General features: G+C 45.2%; 1 protein-coding gene across 1 annotated transcript; it reads right to left on the bottom strand.

The window, feature by feature from the left end:
• On the bottom strand, nucleotides 1-20,878 carry LOC138453080 (fucolectin-4-like). The gene is made up of 3 exons (XM_069605588.1): nucleotides 20,804-20,878; nucleotides 11,585-11,888; nucleotides 1-391 (listed from the first exon to the last, which is right to left on the bottom strand). Exons 1-3 carry the CDS (start codon nucleotides 20,832-20,834, stop codon nucleotides 241-243), a joined length of 486 nt encoding a protein of 161 aa, XP_069461689.1. The 5' UTR covers nucleotides 20,835-20,878; the 3' UTR covers nucleotides 1-240.
• Nucleotides 20,879-26,675: the final 5,797 nt, after the last annotated feature.

Raw genomic sequence — 26,675 nt, 5'->3', positions numbered from 1 at the left:
ACATTTCTATCTTTATTAATTTGGACTGAAAGAAATATTTTGATAAATGAATGCATATCAGGCACTTTAATAAAATAATGGTAGTTTGAATTAGTGGTCCTTGATCAAAGAATGGCAGAACAATTGAGATATGAAGAACGCATTGGTTCAGTCGAAGTTATAGATACATTTATTACAGATTGAATCTAATGATAAGACATGTTAATCAATTACTTTGATTGCCTTTAAATCAACATCATCTTATTTTTCAGGGTGTCCAAAGACCTGCACTTCACACAGTGTGAGGATCCCCTGTCTGCCTCGTATGACGATGTTCACATAGCGGCCGACCAGTCCATGGCAATTAAATGTCTGGGTAACACCAGCTGCAATTGAGGAAATGTAAGCACACCTGGAGAAAGCCAAGAAGAGGGAAAGCTTAAAAATACACTCAAGTGCCCCAAATAGCCTCCCTTCATTGTCTCGTCTGATTGATCCAATGATCTTATATTTGTATTTGCATTTATTTGAAGAACAGTGATGTCAATTTCAAACAGACATGACTTACAATAACACATTTACAGATGGCAGAGGCGTTCCAATGAAGGGTGCCTGTACGATTGCACAAATGTGAGAACCAGTGGTGAGTTTATGAGAGTGTTAAAATGCTGGACATATACCAGGGAGAAGACAAAACACACAGTAATACATAGAAAACGTGTGGCTAATTTACAGAGGTAACAATTACCTAAAGGGGCAAGTGCTTTAAACTAGGCAGTGGTGGGGTCAGGAAGGGGGAAGATGGAGTGACGGCAGGGGAGCTCTCTCTTTAGCAAGTAAGTGAAGTTTAAGCTGAGCTTTGAAGAGATCCACAATTGGCTGGCTTTGCTTGTTATGGGCAGTGGGTTCCAGTGGAGCAGGGTGAGTAGGGAGAAAGAGTAGAAGTGAGAGGGTGCGCAGGGAGGGTATGGGAAGGTGGGATTAAGTGCAGAAGTTTGGAGGGAACACAATGGTGAGAAAAGTGAGATACAATCAGACAGATACTGAGGAGCAAGACCACTGATAGCTTTGTAGACTAGGAGAAGGATCTTGAAAAGAGAGAAATTGTGTATGGAGAGCCAATGAGAATGCCATCAATAGGTGGACATGGGGGAGGATCTGGGTCGGTTGTAGAGAATCCGGGTAGAAAAGTTAAGGACTTTCTATAGAGAAAGGAAAGAGTAGAGAGCAAGGCCAAGGTGTAGGGATTAGCTGTAGTCAAGTTTGCTGAGCACGAGAGTGGAAATTAGAGTTTTTGTATCGTGGTTAGTAAAAAAATGAAAAACGTTCTGAGTTTAGAAGGTTAACACGCGCAGAGGGGGCAGTGATGAATTGTTGCACCATAGGTCGCTATCAAAGAGGAGCCCCGGATCGCAAGCCCTGAGTGAAGCATCAAGGAGATCCAACAGGAAGGAGATAGAAGGGAGTGTGAGCACTTAACACATTGTCAACATACAAATAACATCTATTGTATCCAAAGATCAATGACAATTTTACATATCATGTTTACAAAAAGCACTCTGTGTAAATAAATGTATATATATGATAAACAATCTATTTGAGCCAAGTCACACATGCCACAACGCTATCCAGCAGCCATCGCAACTTGTTCATCTCCATGTTAGAGCCACATGAGCAAAGCATTGTGGGTATGAAATGAAGGCCAACTTCAAGACTATAGCTCCAGAAATCATCTTCATTTTATCCGGGTGTGCTACTTTAGTCATAGCTTCTTCAACACAAGACAGTTGCCAAGGCTGCAAACAACCGCGCACAGGTTTTACCCTTATTAGGGTTGTTCAGTGCAGACTAGTCTGACAGCCTTGTGGTAGGAGTATCGGTGCATGTGCAGGAAACACTGTACTGGTTTCACTCATATTAGGGCTCATCAGTGCAGACTAGTCTGACAGCCTTGTGGTTGGGGCATCGGTGCATGTGCAGCAAACACTGTGTACTGCTTTCTCAATTATTAGTGCTCATCAGTGCAGACTAATCTGACAGCCTTGTGGTTGGGACATCAGTGCATGTGCAACACACAGTGTTTACTGGTTTCACCCTTATTAGGGCTCATCAGTGCAGACTAATCTGACAGCCTTGTGGTTGGGACATCAGTGCATGTGCAACAAATAGTGTTTACTGGTTTCACCCTTATTAGGGCTCATCAGTGCAGACTAGTCTGACAGCCTTGTGGTTTGAGCATCAATGCATGTGCAGCAAACACTGTGTACTGGTTTCACTCTTATTAGGGCTCATCAGTGAAGACTAGTCCAACAGCCTTGTGGTTAGGGCATGTGTGCATGTGCAGCAAGCACTGTGTACTGGTTGCACCCTTATTGAGGCTCAACAGTGCAGACTACTCTGACAGCCTTGTGGTTGGGGCATCAATGCATGTGCAGCAAACACTGTGTACTGGTTTCACTCTTATTAGGGCTCATCAGTGAAGACTAGTCCAACAGCCTTGTGGTTAGGGCATGTGTGCATGTGCAGCAAGCACTGTGTACTGGTTGCACCCTTATTGGGGCTCAACAGTGCAGACTACTCTGACAGCCTTGTGGTTGGGGCATCAATGCATGTGCAGCAAACACTGTGTACTGGTTTCACTCTTATTAGGGCTCATCAGTGAAGACTAGTCCAACAGCCTTGTGGTTAGGGCATGTGTGCATGTGCAGCAAGCACTGTGTACTGGTTGCACCCTTATTGGGGCTCAACAGTGCAGACTACTCTGACAGCCATGTGGTTGGAGCGTCAGTGCATGTGTAGCAAACGCTGTGTACTGGTTTCACCCTTATTAGGGCTCATCAGTGCCGACTAGTATGACAACCTTGTGGTTGGGGCATCGCTGCATGTGCAGCAAACACTGCATACTGGTTGCACCGTTATCAGGGCTTATCAGTGCCGACTAATCTGACAGCCTTGTGGTTAGGACATCAGTGCATGTACAACACACAGTGTTTACTGGTTTCACCCTTATTAGGGCTCATCAGTGCAGACTAATCTGACAGCCTTGTGGTTGGGACATCAGTGCATGTGCAACAAATAGTGTTTACTGGTTTCACCCTTATTAGGGCTCATCAGTGCAGACTAGTCTGACAGCCTTGTGGTTTGGGCATCAATGCATGTGCAGCAAACACTGTGTACTGGTTTCACTCTTATTAGGGCTCATCAGTGAAGACTAGTCCAACAGCCTTGTGGTTAGGGCCTGTGTGCATGTGCAGCAAGCACTGTGTACTGGTTGCACCCTTATTGGGGCTCAACAGTGCAGACTACTCTGACAGCCTTGTGGTTGGGGCATCAATGCATGTGGAGCAAACACTGTGTACTGGTTTCACTCTTATTAGGGCTCATCAGTGAAGACTAGTCCAACAGCCTTGTGGTTAGGGCATGTGTGCATGTGCAGCAAGCACTGTGTACTGGTTGCACCCTTATTGGGGCTCAACAGTGCAGACTACTCTGACAGCCATGTGGTTGGAGCGTCAGTGCATGTGTAGCAAACGCTGTGTACTGGTTTCACCCTTATTAGGGCTCATCAGTGCCGACTAGTACGACAACCTTGTGGTTGGGGCATCGCTGCATGTGCAGCAAACACTGCATACTGGTTGCACCGTTATCAGGGCTTATCAGTGCCGACTGATCTGACAGCCTAGTGGTTGGGGTATCGGTGCATGTGCAGCAAACACTGTGTACTGGCTTCACCATTATTGGGGCTCATCATTGCAGACTAGTCTGACAACCTTGTGGTTGAGGCATCGGTGCATGTGCAGCAAGCACTGTGTACTGGTTTCACCCTTATTAGGGCTCATCAGTGCAAACTAAACTAGCAGCCTTGTGGTTGGGACATTGGTGCCTGTGCAGCAAACACTGCATACTGGGTTCAACCTTATTAGGACTCAACAGTGCAGACTAGTCTCAGAGCCTTGTGGTTGGGCCTTGGGTGCACGTGCAGCAAACACTGCATACTGGTTTCACCCTTATTTGGGCTCATCAGTGCAGACTAGTCTGACAGCCTTGTGATTGGGGCATGGGTGCATGTGCAGCAAACACTGTGGACTGGCTTCACCATTATTGGGGCTCATCAGTGCAGACTAGTCTGACAGCCTAGGGCTCATCAGTGCAGGCTAGTCTGACAGCCCTGTGGTTGGAGCATCTGTGCATGTGTAGCAGACTCTGCATACTGGTTTCACCCTTTTTAGGGCTCATCAGTGCCGACTATTCTGACAGCCTTGTGGTTGGGGCATCAGTGTATGTGCAGCAAACACTGTGCACTGGTTTCACCATTATTGGGGCTCATCAGTGCAGACTAGTCTGACAGCCTTGTGGTTGGGGCATCGGTGCATGTGCAGCAAGCACTGTGTACTGGTTTCACCCTTATTAGGGCTCATCAGTGCAGACTAGTATGACAGCCTAGGGCATCGGTGCATGTGCAGCAAAAACTGCATACTGGTGTCACTCTTATTAGGGCTCATCAGTGCAGAATAGTCTGGCAGCCTTGTGGTTGGGGCATCGATGCCTGTGCAGAAAACACTGCATACTGTTTTTACCCTACTTAGGGCCCATCAGTGCAGACTAGTGTGAGAGCATTGTGGTTGGAGCATCGGTACAAGTGCAGCAAACACTGCATACTGGTTTCACCCTTATTAGGGCTCATCCGTGCCGACTAGTCTGACAGACTTGTGGTTGGGGCATCAGTGCATGTGCAACAAACACTGTATACTGGTGTCACCCTTATTAGGGCTCATCAGTGCAGACTAGTCTGACAGCCTTGTCGTTGGGGAATCAGTGCATGTGCAGCAAACAGTGTGCACTGGTTTCACACTTATTAGGGCTCATGAGTGCTGACTAGTCTGAAAGCCTTGTGGTTGGGGCATCGGTGCATGTGCAGCAAACACTGTGTACTGGTTTCACCCTTATTAGGGCTCATCAGCCTTGTGGTTGGGGCATCGGTGCATCTGCAGCAAACACTGCATAATGGTTTTACCATTATTAGGGCTCATCAGTGCAGACTAGTCTGAGTGCCTTGGGGTTGGGGCATCGGTGCATCTGCAGCAATCACTGCATAATGGTGTCACCCTTATTAGGGCTCATCACTGCAGACTAGTCTGACAGCCTTGTGGTTGGGGCATCAGTGCATGTTCAGCAAACAGTGTGTACTGGTTTCACCCTTATTAGGGCTCATCAGTGCAGACTAGTCTGACAGCTTTGCGGTTGGGGCATGGGTGCCTGTGCAGAAAGCAGCGCATACTGGTTTCACCCTTATTAGGGCTCATCAGTGCAGACTAGTCAGACAGCCTTGTGGTTGGGGAATCAGTGCATGTGCAGCAAACAGTGTGTACTGGTTTCACCCTTATTAGGGCTCATCAGTGCAGACTAGTCGGACAGCCTTGTGGTTGGGGAATCAGTGCATGTGCAACAAACACTGTGTACTGGTTTCACCCTTATTAGGGCTCATCAGCCTTGTGGTTGGGGCATCGGTGCATGTGCAGCAAACACTGCATAATGGTTTTACACTTATTAGGGCTCATCAGTGCAGACTAGTCTGAGAGCTTGTGGTTGGAGCATCGGTGCACGTGCAGCAAACACTGTGTACTGGTTTCACACTTATTAGGGCTCATCAGTGCACACTATTCTGACAGCCTTGCGGTTGGGCAATCAGTGCCTGTGCAGCAAGCACTGCGTACTTGTTTCACCCTTATTAGGGCTCATCAGTGCAGACTAGTCTGAGAGCCTTGTGGTTGGGGCATCGGTGCATATGCAGCAAACACTGTGTACTGGTGTCACCCTTATTAGGGCTCATCAGTGCAGACAGGTCTGACAGCCTTGTGGTTGGGGCATCGGTGCATGTTCAGTAAACACTGTGCACTGGTTTTACACTTATTAGGGCTTATCAGTACAGACTAGTCTGACAGCCTTGTGGTTGGGGCATCGGTGCCTGTGCAGCAAGCACTGCGTACTGGTTCCACCCTTAGTAGGGCTCATCAGTGCAGATTAGTCTGACAGCCTTGTGGTTGGGGTATCGATGCCTGTGCAGAAAACACTGCATACTGTTTTTACCCTACTTAGGGCCCATCAGTGCAGACTAGTGTGAGAGCATTGTGGTTGGAGCATCGGTACAAGTGCAGCAAACACTGCATACTGGTTTCACCCTTATTAGGGCTCATCAGTGCAGACTAGTCTGACAGACTTGTGGTTGGGGCATCAGTGCATGTGCAACAAACACTGTATACTGGTGTCACCCTTATTAGGGCTCATCAGTGCAGTCTAGTCTGACAGCCTTGTGGTTGGGGAATCAGTGCATGTGCAGCAAACAGTGTGCACTGGTTTCACACTTATTAGGGCTCATGAGTGCTGACTAGTCTGAAAGCCTTGTGGTTGGGGCATCGGTGCATGTGCAGCAAACACTGTGTACTGGTTTCACCCTTATTAGGGCTCATCAGCCTTGGGGTTGGGGCATCGGTGCATCTGCAGCAAACACTGCATAATGGTGTCACCCTTATTAGGGCTCATCAGTGCAGACTAGTCTGACAGCCTTGTGGTTGGGGCATCAGTGCATGTTAAGCAAACACTGTGAGCTGGTTTCACCCTTATTAGGGCTCATCAGTGCAGACTAGTCGGACAGCCTTGTGGTTGGGGAATCAGTGCATGTGCAGCAAACATTGTGTACTGGTTTCACCCTTATTAGGGCTCATCAGTGCAGACTAGTCGGACAGCCTTGTGGTTGGGGAATCAGTGCATGTGCAACAAACACTGTGTACTGGTTTCACCCTTATTAGGGCTCATCAGCCTTGTGGTTGGGGCATCGGTGCATGTGCAGCAAACACTGCATAATGGTTTTACACTTATTAGGGCTAATCAGTGCAGACTAGTCTGAGAGCTTGTGGTTGGAGCATCGGTGCACGTGCAGCAAACACTGTGTACTGGTTTCACACTTATTAGGGCTCATCAGTGCAGACTAGTCTGACAGCCTTGCGGTTGGGGAATCAGTGCCTGTGCATTAAGCACTGCGTACTTGTTTCACCCTTATTAGGGCTCATCAGTGCAGACTAGTCTGAGAGCCTTGTGGTTGGGGCATCGGTGCATGTGCAGCAAACACTGTGTACTGGTGTCACCCTTATTAGGGCTCATCAGTGCAGACAGGTCTGACAGCATTGTGGTTGGGGCATCGGTGCATGTTCAGTAAACACTGTGCACTTGTTTTACACTTATTAGGGCTTATCAGTACAGACTAGTCTGACAGCCTTGTGGTTGGGGCATGGGTGCCTGTGCAGCAAGCACTGCGTACTGGTTCCACCCTTAGTAGGGCTCATCAGTGCAGATTAGTCTGACAGCTTTGCGGTTGGGGAATCAGTGCATGTGCAACAAACACTGTGTACTGGTTTCACCCTTATTAGGGCTCATCAGCCTTGTGGTTGGGGCATCGGTGCTTGTGCAGCAAACACTGTGTACTGGTTTCACCCTTATTAGGGCTCATCAGCCTTGTGGTTGAGGCATCGGTGCATGTGTAGCAAACATCAGTAAAGTTAAGGTGGGTTGAAAAAGGCTTGAAAAAAACCATCCTCCTGAAATGTGAAATGATGCATTGGAGCCAAGTCACACATGCCGCAGCGCCATCCTATGGCCATCATGTCTGTAGGTGTATGTGTGTGCTATAGCTTGTACACAGATCGCTTGGGGGGCATATAGAACATGTGACTGTTTTGTGTAACTACAGTGTGAGGTCACTGCTGTATCCTAAAAAGAGAGAACACCTGGAACTCATGGTCGACTCAGAAAGAAGAGGTCCTGTGTATGGAAAGTATATATGCATCCTTAGAGGGGTTTCTTTCCATAGAGCATCGCTATACTGGTGCACATGGGCACCAGTCCATTAAAGGGCCGCTCACACTCACAGGGGACTGAGTTTGTGTGTAAAGGTGAGTTTTGGGTGCATTGAGAAGCAGTCTGATCGGGTTACAGTTATTTATTCTTATTTTCCCACAGTCAGGAGGCTGAACCTAAACTCTTAGGCATTGCCTGTTCCACACCAAAGTGCCAGCATCCTTTTCACTCAAAACCCATTGGGCCCTACTCCAAACCAGGCCGCAGTCCCTGTCAAACACCTGATCTTAGGTGGTACCACTTCAGGATCCAGATTGGGTGAAACAGGGTCAGTTGGGGCTCAGACCCACTTACTGAAAAGAGACCACTGATGGGCCGTTTTCCCCATCCTACCTGTTCCCACAGGAGCAACCCCCAGTCTGTAATGATACTTACCAGTACTGCCAAGGGCTGCCTCTTAGCCTTTGGGGTGCTAGTGTGGTCTGGGTTTGGTATTAGACTGAATGGAATCTCTAGTGTCCTGGGTGTGCAGGATTAGTAAAGAACTAGTAGTATTTCCTGGTCAGGCCAGAAATGGACCCCGATAATGTAGAACATGACATGTCAATATTTACTTAACAAGGGCGATGGGAAACTGCCATGGTCATGTGAAAGTTAACATCACTATTTTCTATGGGCACTGCAGAAAACATGCGTGAACATATGTACTGAAATGGGGAAATGTAAAACTAGCACAGTCATATGGGACTGGCACAGTCATTTCACTGGGGAAATGCAGAATCTTTCATGGTAATATTTGCTCTTTTTGGGGAAATGTAAAACTACCGTAGTGATATGGAACTGGCAAAGTCATTTCACTGGCTAATGCAGAATCTTTCATGGTAATATTAGCTCTTTTTGGGGAAATGTAAACCTAGCACAGTGATATGGGACTGGCACAGTCATTTCACTGGGTCAATGCAGAATCCTTCATGGTAATATTTGCTCTTTTCACTGGGGCAATGGAGAATCTTTCATGGGAATATTTGCTCTTTTTGGGGAAATGTGAAACTGGTTTGCCAACGTGGAAACATTAGATAGAAAATGTAGCGACAGAAAGTATGCTTATGTAGTATTCTTTCAACTTAATAAAATATGCTTTCAAATATCATCACATAGAAATTATTTTGTGCTTTCTATGCACCTTCCAAAGGATTTTTCGTATCCTTAGGTTACAACTCTATTCTTTCTGACAAGACATACATGATTCACATGTATAAAGACATGCACTAAAGGACATGCGAAAATCACAGAAACCCTAGACCCAAAGTACAAACATTGAATTCTTGTATATCTTTGGCCATGCATGGCTTTATATGAAGCAGCTTTGCATAAGTGCATTTACTGTCTCCAGATTTGCTATATATTGCTATTCTGTGCAAACTTGACAGGTGGCTTCATTTCCCAGAGTGATGGTAACACAGTGCACTCGCCTAATAATTGATTCATAAAATTGTTATGCCAGAATAGTAATGTTGTCCATATCTCTAGAAAATGACCTGCCTTCTGCCATACACAATGTAGAAACATGTATGACATATTTCTGTTGGGCAAATAAAATGGCATGGTCATGTTCTGCTAGCAATGTAGAAAGTGGTGTACAATTGTATTGGACAATGTAGGACTAAGCGTATGTGAGGGCATCCAGGTTACTGTGATATTGGAAAGAAAATACAGAAAGGCCCTGCCATTGAGGAAACTAGCATGGCAGGTGAAATTGGCCAAAATATTGAATTTGCCATGCCTATAATGACTTTCCTTGGGAAATATAAAAAGGGCATTATCATGTTCGGGCGCAAAAAGATACTCTAAAATGAAGCACGCCTATATGTGCTTTACTGAGTTGGCGTACAGCTGTTCTTGTAAAGTTGAATCTGGAATAGCATTTTTTTGCGGACAATGCAGGAACGGGCATTATAATATTCCTTTAAATGGGATATTGTAAAATTGGCAATGGAAAATGGAATTTGTCGTTATAATGTATAAAGAATGAGCTGAAACCTTGCCCCTTTTCAAGCACACTGAGCAATATCTCAGCTAGTAGCACTCTGGCATTGTTAGTGACCCCTAGATATTCATTGGTGCCAGGACATATAACCGCAATTCTAATGCTATTGTATTTTTTCCACGTTAATTTTCATGGATTATAAACTGAGACCAGAGAACATGCTGTGCAGTGTATCTCCTCGTACAATATTAAAAACAAGTGTAGTTTTTACTGGCAGATGCTTCATGATTGCCATTTATCCCATGTTTTCCTTTTAGGGAATGGTCACGCCATATCAGACACTGATTCAATGATGTCATGATATTTCGATGGGTTCATGTATAACTCTTTGCATCAGAAAGAAAAGCAATGCCTTTGTGGCAGCCCAGCCTCTAAAGTACTGCAATATATCAAGTGGTTCAACCAATTAATTTCTTTAGTCTTTTGTGATGCAAGATACACCTTTTGGTTCTTTTTTTCATGTTGTCATTTCATGTGGGGTGCGTCTGATCAAGGCCTCCTAGTGATGGGGAGGGGGTAGTCCACTTTGCTTCAATTTCCTGGTCAGAGAGATCTGGAAACCTTTGCGCACATGCACAATGGCAGGGGTCTCTCTGGTACCGCAGGTGAGAAATAATCCTGGCCTGAAAGTACTAGCAGCCAATAGAACTGGGAGCCCCATAACCTTGAAGGGAACAATCATGAAATAATGCAGTACAGACGAAGAGAGCCAGTAGTGCTGTCCCAGAGGCAGTGTTCTATCCGTCAAACACAGAATACCAAATCATCCAAGTCTTCACAATTTCTCCAAATTCAAAATGTAACACTTCTGGTCATTTTGGTAGGAAAATAACTCAATGGCTATTGCATCCTGTTGTGCAGATGAGCCCGGGAGGACTCTCCTCAGGACCTGCACCCAATGGAGGCAGGACTCATGTACCATGCTTACTGTAGGTAAACAGCTTGTCTTGATGGGTCAGTCCATGCACGCAGTAAATCTGCACATTATTTGCCATGCGCATTGGTTTGGATACGCGCACAGAAGAGAGACACAATGTCTAATTCCCTTCTTACCGTCTCCCGGCTCCTTGCCCACATCTGCACCACCTTATACCCTGAAACCTTAGAACGCTCATTTGTGACGATCAATAGGCCTCAGAAATAATATTCCTAGGGGCTGCAGCATCATGGGGTGGTGCAAATGTTTCCCCACCATGAAAAGCATACATGGTGATCTCAATGTCAGCAGATTTGTCATATAGGTGCAATATGTGGGATCTATATAATTTGCCCTTATGTGTCAGTTGTGCTCCCATGTTTCAAAGTTGATGAAACATTTGGAGACAAATGTGTGAAATGTGCTTTTTTTTCATCCACTTTAATGAGAATAATGATGTTACCTGGCCATGTTAAGACATCACACTTTCCCATTTGGGCATGATAAAACACACATAGCAGGCACACGGTCTTTACTGCAGCACTCCTCAGTGTTTCTGGTAAACACAATCTTGGTACCATTTCTCGGCCTGCAAGTGCTTTCTAGCTACCTGTGCATTCCCTTATTTTTTAGCGGTAGGAAAACTAGCGGGACACTTTGTGCAATGAGCGCTCATGTCCTAAACAGGCCTCAGGGGATGGAGAGAACATGTGACATGGAAAGCAACGCAGGCAACAGCTGTCCTCATGCATCTGTCAATAGCCATGAGTTCAGCACCATTTGACATGTACCTTTCATTATTATTTCCATAATTAGCCAGGGAATTTCCAATGAGGATTTCCGCCCCGTTCAGTCTTTCAGAATGACTATTCCTGGCAGTAATGGCGATGGCATATATTTTGTGTGGCTTCAGCAAGTCAACCCTCCACCATGGAGCATATTCAAGATGAGTATGAGAACAGGATCCATGGAAGAAATCAGGATCTTGGTTTCCATCGATTGCGTTGATTGCATGCGCAAGGAAACCTTCATTCGCCCAATCCTCTGTAAGGATACTGGACTGTGTTGCGCTGCTGCCAATTGCCACATTTTCACCTGGAAATAAAGAGAACATTAGGTGAGAGTGCACACGGCTGAAGTTGCGCCACATCTGCTATCTATGCTTCAATAACAAATCCATGAAAATAACTGATCCTTTTTACAAGTAGCCTGAGACATCAGCCACTGTTGCTGCTATTAAAAAGTAATAGTAATTTTGATTTTATGAAAGCAGTGCCCAATAATTCGGTTCAGTTTAATTCATGTTCACTCTTGTAAGTGGGGCTCTTGCATGTGTTATGATTGTGGGTCCACTGCCGCACATACAAAGGCTTGGGGTCTGCAGCAGGCGTCCCTATGATGCTTAGGGCTATTATGAACCAAGCCAAAAAATATAAATCCCCGGTACATGTTCCAATGGCTACTAGGACGTGCCAAAAAAAGGCAATTAACCACACCTGCCGGTAATTTCAAAGATTCATTTATTAGCAATAAAAAGCACCTCACGTTCATCCAAATGCAAACAATTGGCTGTAAATTCAACCTACACATGTAAACAGCGAACACAACTTATCGATGTAAATATCTATCTGTATCATCTAAAAGAAGAGAAATACCCTAGCACTCTCACCTCCACTCACACAAAACATTCATACACTTGTATTCATCCACACACATATTGAATGTTTCTACATGAGCAGCATATTAGACCGGATAGGTCTGTGCTTTTTTAAAAACACTCTACAAAAATGTTATCCAGTGGTCTGAACCATTAGACAATTTTAGGCATGGTGTTCAGATCCTGCTGGTAACACAATGATTTCTTGTGAGCTAAAATCATAGATCAATGAGTTGAGAATGTGATCTGTCGACTCGGGTTTCGGCTTGTAGTTGGTCTCTCAAAAGAAAACGGGACCAGCCATCATCAGGACAGTAGAGAGAGAGTCCATAGGGTGCATGTCACACATCAGATTGATAACTTCAACGCCTTGTTCAATACTGCTTAGGGGGCCGTGTGTATCATAATTAGTTTCACCCCTGGGCGCAAGGCTACCAACCGACTGTTCAGATGGTTGGTGCCAAAGAGCCTTGCTGTGGCTCCAATACTGGTGGCAGTGGCAGCGGATTACTTTGCCCGAGCACCACGAGGCGACGGGCAGGATTACTAGATGCTCGAGGGACGCCGCATGAATGTCTGTATAATCAACCCCAGCGGAAGTGAGAAGAGACACAGCTCTTCTATGGCTTTATGAATCTGTACTACACATTTACTCCAGCTCAGGTCGCTAGTGCAGTGATGTTCACTGCAGGTGTCTCTTCCATAATAACACCTGGAAGCACATACATCTGTTTATGTCTTTCTGCACAATAAGCTAATTTCCTGCTTGGTCTGAGCTGAACTAGCTTCAAAACTAACACTTATAGGAGTTTAATTGGGACACTAGCACATAATTGCGCTGATATATTTAGGAAATTGTGTATTCAGGGAGAGTCTGGAGTGTAGCTTCCTTCACGCAGGTGCAGCATTGCACTAATGGAAAGGTGTGAAGATCCTCATTAATGAAGTCATACATGCTTTTGCTGTGTGCATTGGTCGCAATCTATTTTATATAAGATGACAAAATGGGGGCAGCGGGTAAACAGGATTGGGATTTACTGAAGTGTCTTATTGGTGTGCATCTCCTGTGTCCACCTTGCAGCTGTTACTCATTTTTTTTATTTTTATTAAGAGTATGTGGTTAAACACAGCTCAACCTTTACAATGTAACAACACTGACACAGACACTATGAAATAATAACATAACGTACATTCAACCCATGAATAAAAAACCCTTTCCCAACATACGAATTGTATATGAGACATTCATATTCATAAAATACACTTTCAACTTTAAGATCCATTGGCACATATGAATACAATTCTCATTCAATTCTTTGTCAAATCTTATAGAAATGTAACATTCAATTCCTTATCAAGTCTTCTAAAGGCAATACAAAATTGAAATAGCGCAGGTGGTCGAGGCTCTAAACCGGCAGGTCAGTCTACTTTATAAATCTACCAAGAGCCAAAGTAATGTCCACATACTGTCCACTAAACAGTAAAGTCCAGCCTTTCCACTCAGAAAACAATCTCCACTGACTTAGACATGTCCCCAAGAATAGGGCACGAGCCTCAGCCAGCGCTGCACAGGATAATAGCAAATAGCAAATGTGTCAGAGTTTCAATTTCTAATAGATTGTTGCAGTAGCAACAACTCCTCTCCTCTCTTCCATTTCTGGCGGGAGCCGAAAACGTCTCTAGTAGTTAATAGATTCAAACGTAATCTAAGGAAATTGCCTCTGTATATAGGGCACAGGAATTTTCCCAAATAAAAGCCTTAGCTTCCCCCCGTTAAATATAAAAAGGCTTCATGCTCTGTACATTGTAAACACGCATCAATCTAATCGTAAATCCAGAGTTTATCTCTGGCTTTCATCGCGATGTTAAGAAGCAGGTCTAAATCAATCTCAGCAGATTTTGGGTCCTCACCGCAATCCTTAACCCTTAACGCTAAAATAGGGTCTGTTTTCCACTGACTCGCTTCTCTAAGGAATGGAAATAAAGAGTTCTGCGGTGCCAATAAACACTTCCTCAGAAAACCCAGCGCTTTCCATTTAACCATAATTATTTATTTATTTGTAATTGTTCAAAAGAACTTTTACAAACTATAAAATACACACATTTCATTTACCATAATAATTCAGCAAACAATAGTTAATATTATTTGTTGTTATCATAACTCTCTAAATCATTTACAAACATCCGCTAAAATTTCAAATATCGACTTGCAAGTACAAATACAAGATACAAATGCAAATACCTCACAGGTACAAACACACATTTAAAACTTTTAAAACAGTCATTAGAATGATAGCAGTTTCACCTAACAGCATATTCGTATTCAGTTAACTGCTTTAAAAAGAAGAAAACCGTAAATTATTCTTAAATTCATCGGCATGGGTATTCCTTCATTTCTCAGGGTGCTTAGATATTTGTTTCCACAGACAAAAAACTGCTATGTGCAGAGTCTCCAAATCTGTGTTCAGGCAGTAGTCCCGAAATTCAGTTGTCTTAATGGAATCATAACGGCTCACAAATTGGCCCAAGGAGCACATGTAAAGGGAACCCAGCTATCTGCATTCAGTAAACAAATGCTGGGCAGTCTCTAACTTATTTTGTATTTTATATATGCAGCAATTTCTGTTTTCAACACGCATATTAGTGTATACCACTTGAGTAACTAACAGTGGCAATTGGTTGATGCGAAGCCGAAGTATTAAATCCTGAACAGCTGGGTTGGGACTGCGTATTAAATGTTTATTTATTTTATTTATTTGCATTTATAAAGCGCACATACGGCCCTCGGGCTTCGTGGTGCTGTTACAATCAAGGCTTACTTAATTACAATGGTTTCGAGATACAACACAACGAACATAGATACATAAAGCCATGATGCAGTTATGATACAGTTAATGTGGAACAGTGCTAATCTGGTTCTGAATGTACAAGTGAGCCTATGGATAGTATTGTGTAGGAGGGCATGCACTAACTGAAGAGCTGAGTTTTGAGTGCTTTCCGAAAGGCTGTGAGGGAGGTCTCATTCCTGAGAACGGTGGGGAGGGCGTTCCAGTTTTTAGGTGCTAGGAATGGGAAACTGGATCCTCCAGCTTTGGCTCTTTTAACAGTACGGACAAGGAGCTGATTGGAATGCTGTGCTCGCCTGAGCCTATCTGAAGTGGAACGGCAAATCTTTTCTGCCAGATAGCGTGGCGCTGTGAGGGAGAGGCACATGTGTGTAATATAATTGTGGTTTAAGATAAATATGGACCACAGACCTCGCAAACGTATAATTCTGCAGCCGAGACAGATGTTTGTAGTTGTTAATCCAGTCCCAGCATTCGGCCTTACTCTTGAATATGGTTTTCATGTGGTAAAATAGCTTCCTGCCAAAGAAAAGTAGGGGGCAACAAGGTTTAATTAAAGATTTAATTAAGCAATATGACCCGAGCGGCGGGGGCATTACCGAGTCAGGTAATGCCCCGGGGCCCATAGTAATAGGCCCGAGCGAAGCGAGAGCAGGGCACTAAAAGCACAAGTGTTCCCAGCGCGTCCTCTCCGGAAAAAGGATCAAAAAGAAGGTAAGTGGGGTTGGGAGGGCGGGAGTGGGACGGGGGAAAAAGTTAAAAAAAAAAAAAAAGTACCTGCGTCCCCGGCGAGGGACGAGGGAAGCCTCCAGCCATGTGGAGGCGCGGAGCGGGGATGGCCCCGTTCCGAGTCTCCACACGGCTGGAGGCTTCCCTCGTCCCCCGCCGGGGACACAGGAGCAAGAAGGTAAGTGGGGGTGGGGGGGGAGGAGGGAGGGAAGGCTTACCTGAGTCCCCGGCGAGGGGCGAAGGCAGCCTCTCAGCCGTGGGGAGGCTCCGAGCGGGGATGGCCCCGCTTCGAGCCTCCTCCTCATTGGCTGAGGGGCTGCCACGCCCCCCGCCGAGGACAAGGAGGCTGGAATCCCGGCCGAAAATCAAAGGATTCTTGGCCGGGTTAGGACCCGGCGAGAGCCAATCAGTATGCGTGTTGCATTCTGCTTGACTCTCGCCGGGTACTAATACATAATAACCCTCTATGTATCATCGCTTGCAACCAAGTGAAACCAACCCTAATTCCAGATGGATGTATCCCATAGGAGTTGAGGGGGCCCGCCTCAGTATCGCTCGAAAAAAATGCCGTCCAGCACATTCACCCGCTTGAGGTCGCACATGACCAGTGGCTCCAAACCATATAATATCGTTGGGTAGAAGCACTGGTTATAGAGTCTGAGAATTCCCTCAATTGAGAAGCCTGCAGATTGCTTTGCAAATGTATTAACCAAGCAGGGTAATCAGCAAGCTTTACTCTCCTTGCTTACTCTCATGCTATTGCAATCAACCTTTGCTTTCAGTTCCAGACCCAAGTATGGATAATACTCGAAATATTCAATATTTCCAATTGGAGTGTCCAAGGTCACCCGACTTATCTTGTGTCCGGCTTTGTTTTGGTCATATCTATAGATAAATCATTCATGTGAGCATACTCCAACAGGGCCTGGAACTTAGTGCAGGCTTCCCCGACCATTTGGTCCATAATGACCAAATCGTCGACTTAAAGCATACAAGAGACAGAACTGGCTCCCAAGTCTAGCTTGGTGGCCCAGGACTCTCGGTGAATCGGTTAGGTAAAAGTTAAACAACAGGGGAGCCAGCACACAACCTTGCTTGACTCCCTTGTTCACCCCCACCTTAAATGATAATGTACCTGTCCCGTCTAATCGAACCCTCACACCTGTGTTAGTATGCAGCCCAACCAGGAGTGTGAGCAGCCACTCGGGGCAACCCAGTCCCCTCAGATTCCGTCAAAGAGTGCAGCAGTTTACTGAGTCAAACGCTGGAGTGAAATCCACAAAAATCAGGTACAAGTCGGGGCTGTCTCTCATCACTGCTTCCCTTATCAATTTATCAATTTATCAATTCAGTATTTATCAATACTGCAATACTGATCTGCATTGTATGCTCCTATTTGCTACTAATTTCTTAATGTGTACGCATTGATGGGTGCTTCTTGCTTCTGTTCTGCCAAGCAGTAAGGACTGCATTGGTCCGTTCTGCTTAAGAGAGATGTTGCTGTTTTAGTCAAGACAGCCCAACTATATTCAATTTTGCTGCATTTAATGAGCTCTGCCTTGATTAACCCTATACACCGTGCCTCTTTCCCATCACAGCAATGGCAGGTCTTTACCAGCATAGGCTGCCTGCTTTCACAGTAGTTCTTTGAACTACATTTCCCGGTTCCGCCGAGCCTCCAAGACACGTCGGTGGCGCGTTAGCACCGGCACATTTGGGAGGCCGGTTATTGCCGGTTTGTGCCCAGAAGCCGTGCCGTCCTTCCCTGGTCTGCACCTCCAGGTACTGCTTTTTTGTTCTTTGTTTCCAAATTCTCCAGGGATATGCACCATAGTGCTTGGCGATTTTAACCTATGGGCGGATGACCCGTCGGATAAACAAGGCGCATCTCTTCTCACTGCCTTGAACTCCATTGGGTTCTCCCGCAAGGTGTCAGGTCCAACTCATACAGGGGGGCACTCGATTGACTGGATACTTACCCATTGTTTACCCACGGCCAACATGTCTGTAACCCCCTGTCCCTGATCCGATGACTGTATAGTGACCACCCTCATCCACCCTTCAGCCCCCCTACTGAGAGCAGACGCTGTCCCCAGAGTCCTAAAAAATCCAGGAATCTGAAACACATCACTGCTCAGAAATTGGCCACTGTACTAATGGCTAGGCTAGGCCCCTTTGAAGGTTTCAACAACTCCACCAACCTGGCTACTCACCTTGTAGGCATCCTGAGCAGAGCCATAGATGCCCTAGCGCCTATTAAGACCAGAGTCGTAAAACCAGAAACAAATAAGAACTCATGGTTTAATCACTCCATCCTAGTCTTCAGACATCTGAAGAGAGCCACCGAAAGAGAATGGCGGAAACACCCTTCGCCTCAAACCCTCCTCGCTTACAAACATTCTGTGAGGAGCTTTAAGAAGGCCACTGTTGAGGCTAAGACATTGAGCTTTAATGATAGGATTGCTAAGGCTAAGTCGAGTTCCAGGGAACTATTCATAATTCTGAAAGAATTTGAAGGCAAAATGCCCACAACATCGACCATCCACAAAGACTCAGTTTGGTGTCAAGGGATCCATGACAAATCTGTCTCTAGAATCGCCAGACACCAACAATCAATCAGCACCCCTAAAGGGTCCAGCACTGCCGAGGTAGACCCCATTTCCCCGCCTCTCAGTACCACCAAACTGCCTGATGCAAAGGCTGGCTCAGAGTTCACGTTCAACCCCTGCACTGAGGCCTAAATGAGGAAGATCATCTTACACATGAAACCCACCTCCTGCCTAGGTGATAGTTGCCCATCCAACCTCTTTATAGAATGCCTGAATACCCTAGCCCCGGTGACGAAATAAGTGAATATGTCCTTTTCCGAAAGACACTTTCCATCCCTCCTTAAAGAGGCATGGATTACACTCCTTCTAAAAAAGAACAACCTTGACCCTCTGCTGGCCAAAAACTACCGCTCCATAACTAACATGCCCTTCCTTCTCAAGATCATGGATCGTGTCGCCCACCTTCAATTCCAGAAATGCATTGAAGGCAATAAAATACTGAGCCCACGGCAGTCTGGCTTTAGAGCCAGACATGGCCTGGAGACCGCAATGCTCGACTCAAAATCTAACCTCGCCACCATCGTGGATAAAGGTCAGCCAGCCCTCCTGATGTTGTTAGATCTCTCAGCGGGCGTTGGCCTGGTCGACCATTTGCGGTTGGTGGCCAGGCTGAAGGTCCTGGCTGGCTGTTTCGGCATGGCTGCACGCTGGGTTGGCTCCTTCCTGGGGCCTCGCAATGCGTGAGTTGCCATTGAGTATGCTAGTTCCGCCCCAGCACTTACAGTTTGTGGGGTCCCGCAAGGATGCTGCATTTCACCCACGTTGTTTAATATTTCCATCTTGCCACTCCTGACAATCCTCGACAGCCTGTGTGTCCCATATACCAACTACGCTGATGACACCCAGGTGGTCCTAGTGCTCTCAGGTTCCAATCCTGCAGGACTCCCTGGCTATCAACACAATCTACAGTGCCATCCAGGCTTGGATGACCTCCAACTCGCTTGCTCTAAACATAAACAAGACAGAGCTTCTGATTGCCACGTTCGGGCAAAGGCTAAAAAAACTACCTACCAACTATCAGAGCTTTCTTATTGCAGACACTAACATCACAGTAGCCAAGCACGGGAAAACATTGGCATCACGCTCGATGCCGAGCTTACCATGAAACATCATGTTGCACACACTGGCGCCTCCTGTGGCTATATTAAAAATGTACTCAACCACATTCATTTCGTTATACTAGAACAAGTGACTCTTGGAAACAGAGGGGGAGACATTAATAGGAAATTACTACAGAGAGAGGTTCTGTGGATTGATTTGTTAGACTCTATGCAACCAAGGGGTATGAATTGCGAAACAGACCTGATGTGCTTTGTTTGACACTGCCACCATGAACTGATGAAATCGCATGTTAGTATCAAATGTCTGGCTACACTCTGCCTTGTCTAAAGATATGTTCTGCATAGTTTTGATTATTTGTATTATTGCTCTCATCTTGTGTTCGGTTCATTCATTTTTCTCAGTTTGCATTGCATTTATCTCTGAGGTTGTACATGGTACTTGATACGAATTATGAGCAAATTTATGAGCAAATGTATGTTTTATGATATGTGCACTATCAGGTTGATACAATTGTCCTTTTGTATTACTGGAATTGGTTCTGGGTCCTTGGTTCTTCACACACACACACCACACTGAAGTTGATCTACATGATGAAATTTATATGCAATACGAGTGTATAGTTCAAAGGAGTGACTTACAACATTGAGGAGTGTCTCTACTATTTTTGAGTCGGTGGGACTATATATACTCACCTACTCACCATACTGATCTTGACTTGGGGCGGGAGGAGGGGCACCGGGTCTACTTTCAGTGGCATGGTGTCCCTTCGGCCGCCCAACGGTACTTTTACCAAAACTCTCACCACCTCTCTGCTTAGTGGATTTTAATTAGGTAATGTTTAGACGCGGGTATGATTACCAGCTACATTCTGGCAGAGATTTTTTAGTTAATTGTTGGCAAACACTCTACACGCTGACCGAGTAGACTCGTACATAATTATTACGCGCGCACAAGATGATACATGGCGTCACGGGTACGCTATTGCATTTCAGCTACCATTTTGACTGAATCCACATTGACAGTTGGAAACAGCGAGCCGCGGATATGCAGCTGCCGCTTTATTTGACAGTTTATCTAGATGTAGCACTTCGCTATACCAGTACTCACTGATATTGTCGGATACATGTCTTCGACTCATCTGTACTGCAGTTAATCACATCACGTCACCTAGGCAACGCGTCTATGTCCCACACCAATATGGCGCAAATGCGACCTTGTACGCATGCGCACTCGTAGTCTTGACAACCATATCAACATGGCCTTCCCTCTAGTTCTGCTTGGCGAGCAGACGAGCGCACGGCGGGGACTTCGCCACTTATGTAAGTTTTCCTTTGTTTTTCCATCCCTAGAGCTGACACGTTATGAGGTTCGAGCATGAGGCTTTCCTATAGCGCTTTGAATATCTCTTTAGAACATCTGATTTAGATAGACAATGTATACAAGAGTAGACAGTGCTGGGGCTTCTGGTGAGCCACGCGTTTGCTCCAGTGTGAAGTTTAAAGATTTTGTGTGGCTGAATTTTATATACTAGAATTTGCACACTATGCAGGACAGTATGAGATGCAGGGGCCTATTGAATATTAACCATTTAGCTCCATAATGAATGCCCTTTGTAGGCAGTACTGTAGAGACACATATGGCGCAGTGACACTTATTTTTCATTTTTTATTATACTTCCCTCAGCTCGCTATTCTCTGACCAGATGACCGGCTACCTCGGGGACACTGCGAGTAACACATCTTACAGCCAAGAAACAGTATACCTAGTCATCCGCAACTCCTTTAACAGCCGCATACAGCGGAACAAGAAAGTCTAGTCTCTGTCTAGGAGACATATGGTTGGTCGCTCCTGGTCACTCCCAGCTACTTTGCTATTTTTTATATTTTTGGAGTACTTTTGGTACTTTGCAGGATACATTGATAAACATAATCTCGATGTGTTATCTACAGATACACATGAGGAGTTTGAATTGAAAACACAGTACGGCAGGATCAGCCCTGAAGAAGGATTTATTCCGAAACGTGTTGGCATTTCTATACAACACCTTTGATACTGCCTACTCACTGGGATCTATTTGAGACAGTAATACAGGATACATAACAGTGTGGAAGGAAACACAATACTCTTTGAGGATATATTGAGATGTGTCACACTGGAACTGATTGAGGAATTGCATTCAATCCTGTATGAATGATCTGTATTGATTTGATTTGATTTTGCTTGGATTTAATTTCACACCTTACCATTGATGATTTCTTTGAATTTGATGAATATGGTGCAGGAGTGTACTTGTAAATATATGTTGGGCCTTAAAAATTGTTTTCTCTGAATACCCTTTTTTTTATAAATGATGTCTTTTGAAAACAACAGTCTGATTATTGACAGACTTTATCCACATGTATTGAAAGTTTAAGTGTTTTGAATGATTGACTCGATTTGAATCAATTGGTTGAACTCATATGTTTTAACACATAGGATATATATCCCCTAGGAGTGCACATAGGGACCACCTGTCAGCATATGACAGGCTTTGTTGTTTGTTGTTGTTTTTTGTTTTTTAGTATGATCCTTACCATTTTTGGACAACCCAGATGGAATGGGCTTCACTACAGGTAACTGACACACAAGCTGCCAATCTTATACCCCAAATTTCCTATCTCCATCTGGTGGGCATTGTGGATTTCCGGTTTAACCAAGCTAAAGTCAGCAGATGATAACACTCTCAGAGGCAAAACATTTTGACACAAAGACATTAATTTAGCTCTGTTGGTTCAACCGTCTGCAAAAGTCAATGGCCCCCGACCAATAGTAAACACAAGGGGATCCACTAGTGGGGGTCCTTGGGGTCACAAGGCTTCTTTCTCCTCGGATAACCCCTTGTCGTCTCTCATCAGCCAGCTCATCAAGATTCTTTCTGGCTCGCTTAGTTTGTAACTGCTGTGCTTCGATGATAGTAGAATTAACCGGCACAGACACCAAAGATATGGGGCCTGACTCCACTTGATTTGCACTGGGAGCCATAGCAGCCCTTTTCGTCGCTCGTTTTGCCAGGCGCCTCCCTCTTCTGGTCATGAAGATCAAAAGGTTGGAATGAGAGACCTCCACCAACTGACAGTCCGGCGAGATGAACGAGCTATGTAGACTCTTTTCCGCATTTGCAGGGGCTACTGCTTCCTCGAGCGCCACTGTTTGCTGTGTGGATCGTGAAGCTTCCATTCACTGCAACCTATGGTCCACATTAGCAAGCATCCCACCCTGTTTCTTTATGTCTTCAGGAATCACCCCGCAAAGTTTCAACAAGATCTTTATAGCAAAGTCTAACACCCCTGAGAATGGCTTGGAGATGTCTGGTGATTCTGTGGCCATTCTGCTGGTTGAACCATTGAGCTAATCTCGTTTAGCAATAGAATTGCCTTCTCCCAGATCCGGATGTAGGTTTGGGGAGGTGGATAGACGCTGATCCCTTTCTTGGATACTAGCCATGATGTGCCCCCCACCCCCACAGGCTGATTTTCCTTGACGTTTGTGGGTGCCATATCTGGCTCGACCCCAGATAGGGATGGTAAAAGTCAGTAATTTTCCCCACTTGGGGTGCTTTTGGCTGATCCTTGTCATCAGCAGATTCTTCTGTCCGACTTATAGGGGTACTTATCAGATCCATTGATCCTTGTGTTCCAGTACTGTTGCAAAAGCCCGTTTTCGCATAGGGCTTTCCCTTACGTAAGTTGTAATTACGTACTCTATTAACCACTTTACCCGGCATGATTTAAATGCTTATAGCAAGAAACCCGATTTAGTGATAACACAGGCACTACTTTCTGTTTATAAAAGGTCAAAACTGGACAGAGAAAATAGGGGCCATATCTACTTAAAATAAACAGACCTTGTGCGGCAGCCAGGCGCGCCATTGTTGTGTCGAGGGCAAACTATATCGGACATATCCCTACGATTGCTGTTTACACAGACCCCCAAAAAACTGTACTCGTTCACAATGGTTTGGGTCTATTTGACCTAAAACATTTGACCTAATCACATTTGATTGAATTTATTTGACCTTTTTTCAGTCTAAAATGCAGGAGAAGATCCCCCGCAACCCACCTCCCCACTTCCCCTCAACATAATCTAAACCCTTACCCAACCCTATATGAAAAAATGGGGAGATCGTGGGGCTTTATCAAAATTGCACTGGCCCGAATTCAGGTGTTCTGGCCATGCAGGAGACAAAGATGAATGCAAGGAAAGCACCTCTGGCAGCATAGTCAACAAAGAAGTGCCCGGTAGTATGGCAGGTAATGTTTGTGGAGAAACCAAACCCACTGAATGCGTACACACAGGTTCACCTCTTGCAGATCTTCCCTAAGCGGACTCAGAGGCAGGGTCGGACTGGGCCATCGGCCATTCGGCCCGTGGCCGGGCCGAAATCACTTGGTGGGCGAGGCCCTTGAGGTCGGTACCACGCCTGGGCTGGTTTCACAGTGGAGGCTGCTTGCCTAGGGCAGGGGGCGCTGCCCCCCAACCCCCGTTTGGCATGCAGACAGCCTGGCTGAGGCAGTCGGACAGGCAATTAGCAGCCTCCGAAAGACTCAGCACAAAAATGTATATTTTTTTATTTCCACAACACGTGTTGACTCCACATATGCTGTGGGAATAAATCATTAATTCTGGCCATGGTAGGGCAGCTGGAGTGTGTTTTTGTTATGGCGTGCAATGCGAAGGTGCGCGTCACATCGAGCAAAACATTTCTTTGTTACTCTCTGCACAGAGCCGTGGCCTTTGCGCACATAGCTTAGGTGTTTGTTTGAGGGATGGCGGCCTGGGGTGCCAGACAGAATGGCGTCGCCAGAAGAATCTTTCGGCAAACAGCGCAGTTGCTTTCCTTATTTCACTGTGACTGTCAGTCACAGACACCATACCATTTAATTGGCTGTGAATAGCCAATGAAATTTGATGTGTGCATTAGGCAGTGGGTGGGGCAAGGGCCTTTGAACGGTGTCTGGATGCATGCAGCCGGTGCCAGGGCGTGGGCGTCAGCCAGTGACTCATGAACTTGCGACAGGAGTACAGACGAGCAGCCTCAAGAATGACAAAGTTGAGCAAGTAAGTTGAATATACTTGAAAATACCTTCTATGCACTGGAAGTTTACTTCAAATCATTTTCTTTCTTTCTTAAAGACACGTCTGTGACTATTTGTTTTTAATAAGCATGAGCGTGAAAACGGTGTCTAGAGCACTGGGCGGAAGTAAAGAGCTCCTGTCCATGAGCATCAATGGGCCTAATGTAGTTATAATAACCACCCGCACAGACATATTTCAATTCACAAATGTATAGCTCTTGCAAGTTGCAGGGAACCCACGCAGCTTCATTGGTGGTCATCAGTGTTCGCCCATACCACTTTTGAGCCCTTCCGAAAGGGTGATGTTACTGTATGGGCACGCTTAGTCACTAATGCCTGGCAATTCAACCCAGGTTAAGATTGAGATTTTTTGTTGCACATGCTTCTGCATCCAACGGGATACCATTCGCTAATTTAATGCTGCTAGGTCTGCAACAGGAGCCCATGAGCGGGATATGAGAATGGGATAACAGAAAAACTAAAATAAAATATCAAACACTAGATATAAAACTATTGTCCCACTACGATGTATTTAACTGAGATGCAGACAGATACACTTTGTACATTTTGATTTGGCTGTGCTAAACGGGTTGTCAGTGTGAGCAGTAGTACACACTGATTGTGCAAAGAGTTGTCTGTCCACAAGGTTTCAAGATATCAAAGTAGCAGCTCAGTGACTGCATCAATCAGTTTGCAGTGAAAACGTGCGTCACATACTTTCATAGGTTTTCTCACTGCAAAGCTGACAGATGAAGTCACAACGTGGGCACAACTTATTTAACAGAGGAAATCCATCACTGTTTTAAAGTGATGCTGTCTCACTGCTGAAGCCCTGGGGGCTTTGTGAAAGGAAGAAGAAAACGTCAATCAAAAACAGTGCAGGTGGAGGTGAGATAGCTATTCCAATTCTTAAATGAAAGCATCCAAGAGTGGGAAGGGAAGGAGGAAATGGGCACGAGTAAAGATTGCTTGAAACATTCCCTTTCTCAGCTCGGAATTGACCTTGTTTGAAAACAATGTATTTCCTCTGTGATACACGTGCTGCTCATCTTCTGAATATGATAATTTTGCTAAACCTGAACTCTTTCCATTCTGATTTGCTAATATTCGAATGGAAAATAGGACAGCATGGATGTGTGCATGCATGTTTGTGTGAATGTGAGTGTGAGAGAGTTTATTTTAACAGGATGCAATTGTGTGAGTGACTGTGTCTGTGTAAATGAGCAGTGTGTGTCGCGAGTGCAACGTTTCCATGGTGCAAAAGAACCCCCTTTTTGCAATGTGCATTGCAGGGGAGGAAACCATGTCTTGAGACACATTGCCAATCTTCACAATTCTATCTGGTGTTACGCATGGCTAATCTTCACAAATCTATCCAAATGTGACACATGACTAATCTTCACAATTCTATCTGGTGAAACTTTAGCCTGCGTCACATCTAGATAGGATTATGAGTGTTAGCATGCGCCACACTTAGATGGAATTCTTAACTTTAGCCTGCGTCGCATCTAGATGGGATTGTGAGTGTTAGCATGCACCAAACTTAGATGGAATTCTTAACTTTAGCCTGCGTCGCATCTAGATGGGATTGTGAATGTTAGCATGCGCCACACTTAGATGGACTTAGATGGAATGCGTAACTTTAGCCTGCGTCACATCTACATAGGATTGTGAGTGTTAGCATGCACCAAACTTAGATGGAATTCTTAACTTTAGCCTGCGTCGCATCTAAATGGGATTGTGAATGTTAGCATGCGCCACACTTAGATGGACTTAGATGGAATGCTTAACTTTAGCCTGCGTCACATCTAAATAGGATTGTGAGTGTTAGCATGCACCAAACTTAGATGGAATTCTTAACTTTA

Source organism: Ambystoma mexicanum, chromosome 4p (assembly GCF_040938575.1).
Source record: "Ambystoma mexicanum isolate Mex_15411 chromosome 4p, UKY_AmexF1_1, whole genome shotgun sequence".
NCBI lineage: Eukaryota > Metazoa > Chordata > Amphibia > Caudata > Ambystomatidae > Ambystoma > Ambystoma mexicanum.
This window is presented reverse-complemented; position numbering and strand designations above follow the sequence as displayed.

Excerpts from the sequence above, each read along its gene's own strand:
- LOC138453080 (XM_069605588.1), bottom strand. The coding sequence starts at position 20,834 with ATGAGTCGAAGACATGTATCCGACAATATCA. Across the intron at positions 11,889-20,803 it reads ACATGTATCCGACAATATCA|GTGAAAATGTGGCAATTGGC; the intron begins GTGAGTACTGGT and ends CTTTATTTCCAG. Across the intron at positions 392-11,584 it reads TATGGAAATAATAATGAAAG|GTGTGCTTACATTTCCTCAA; the intron begins GTACATGTCAAA and ends GGCTTTCTCCAG.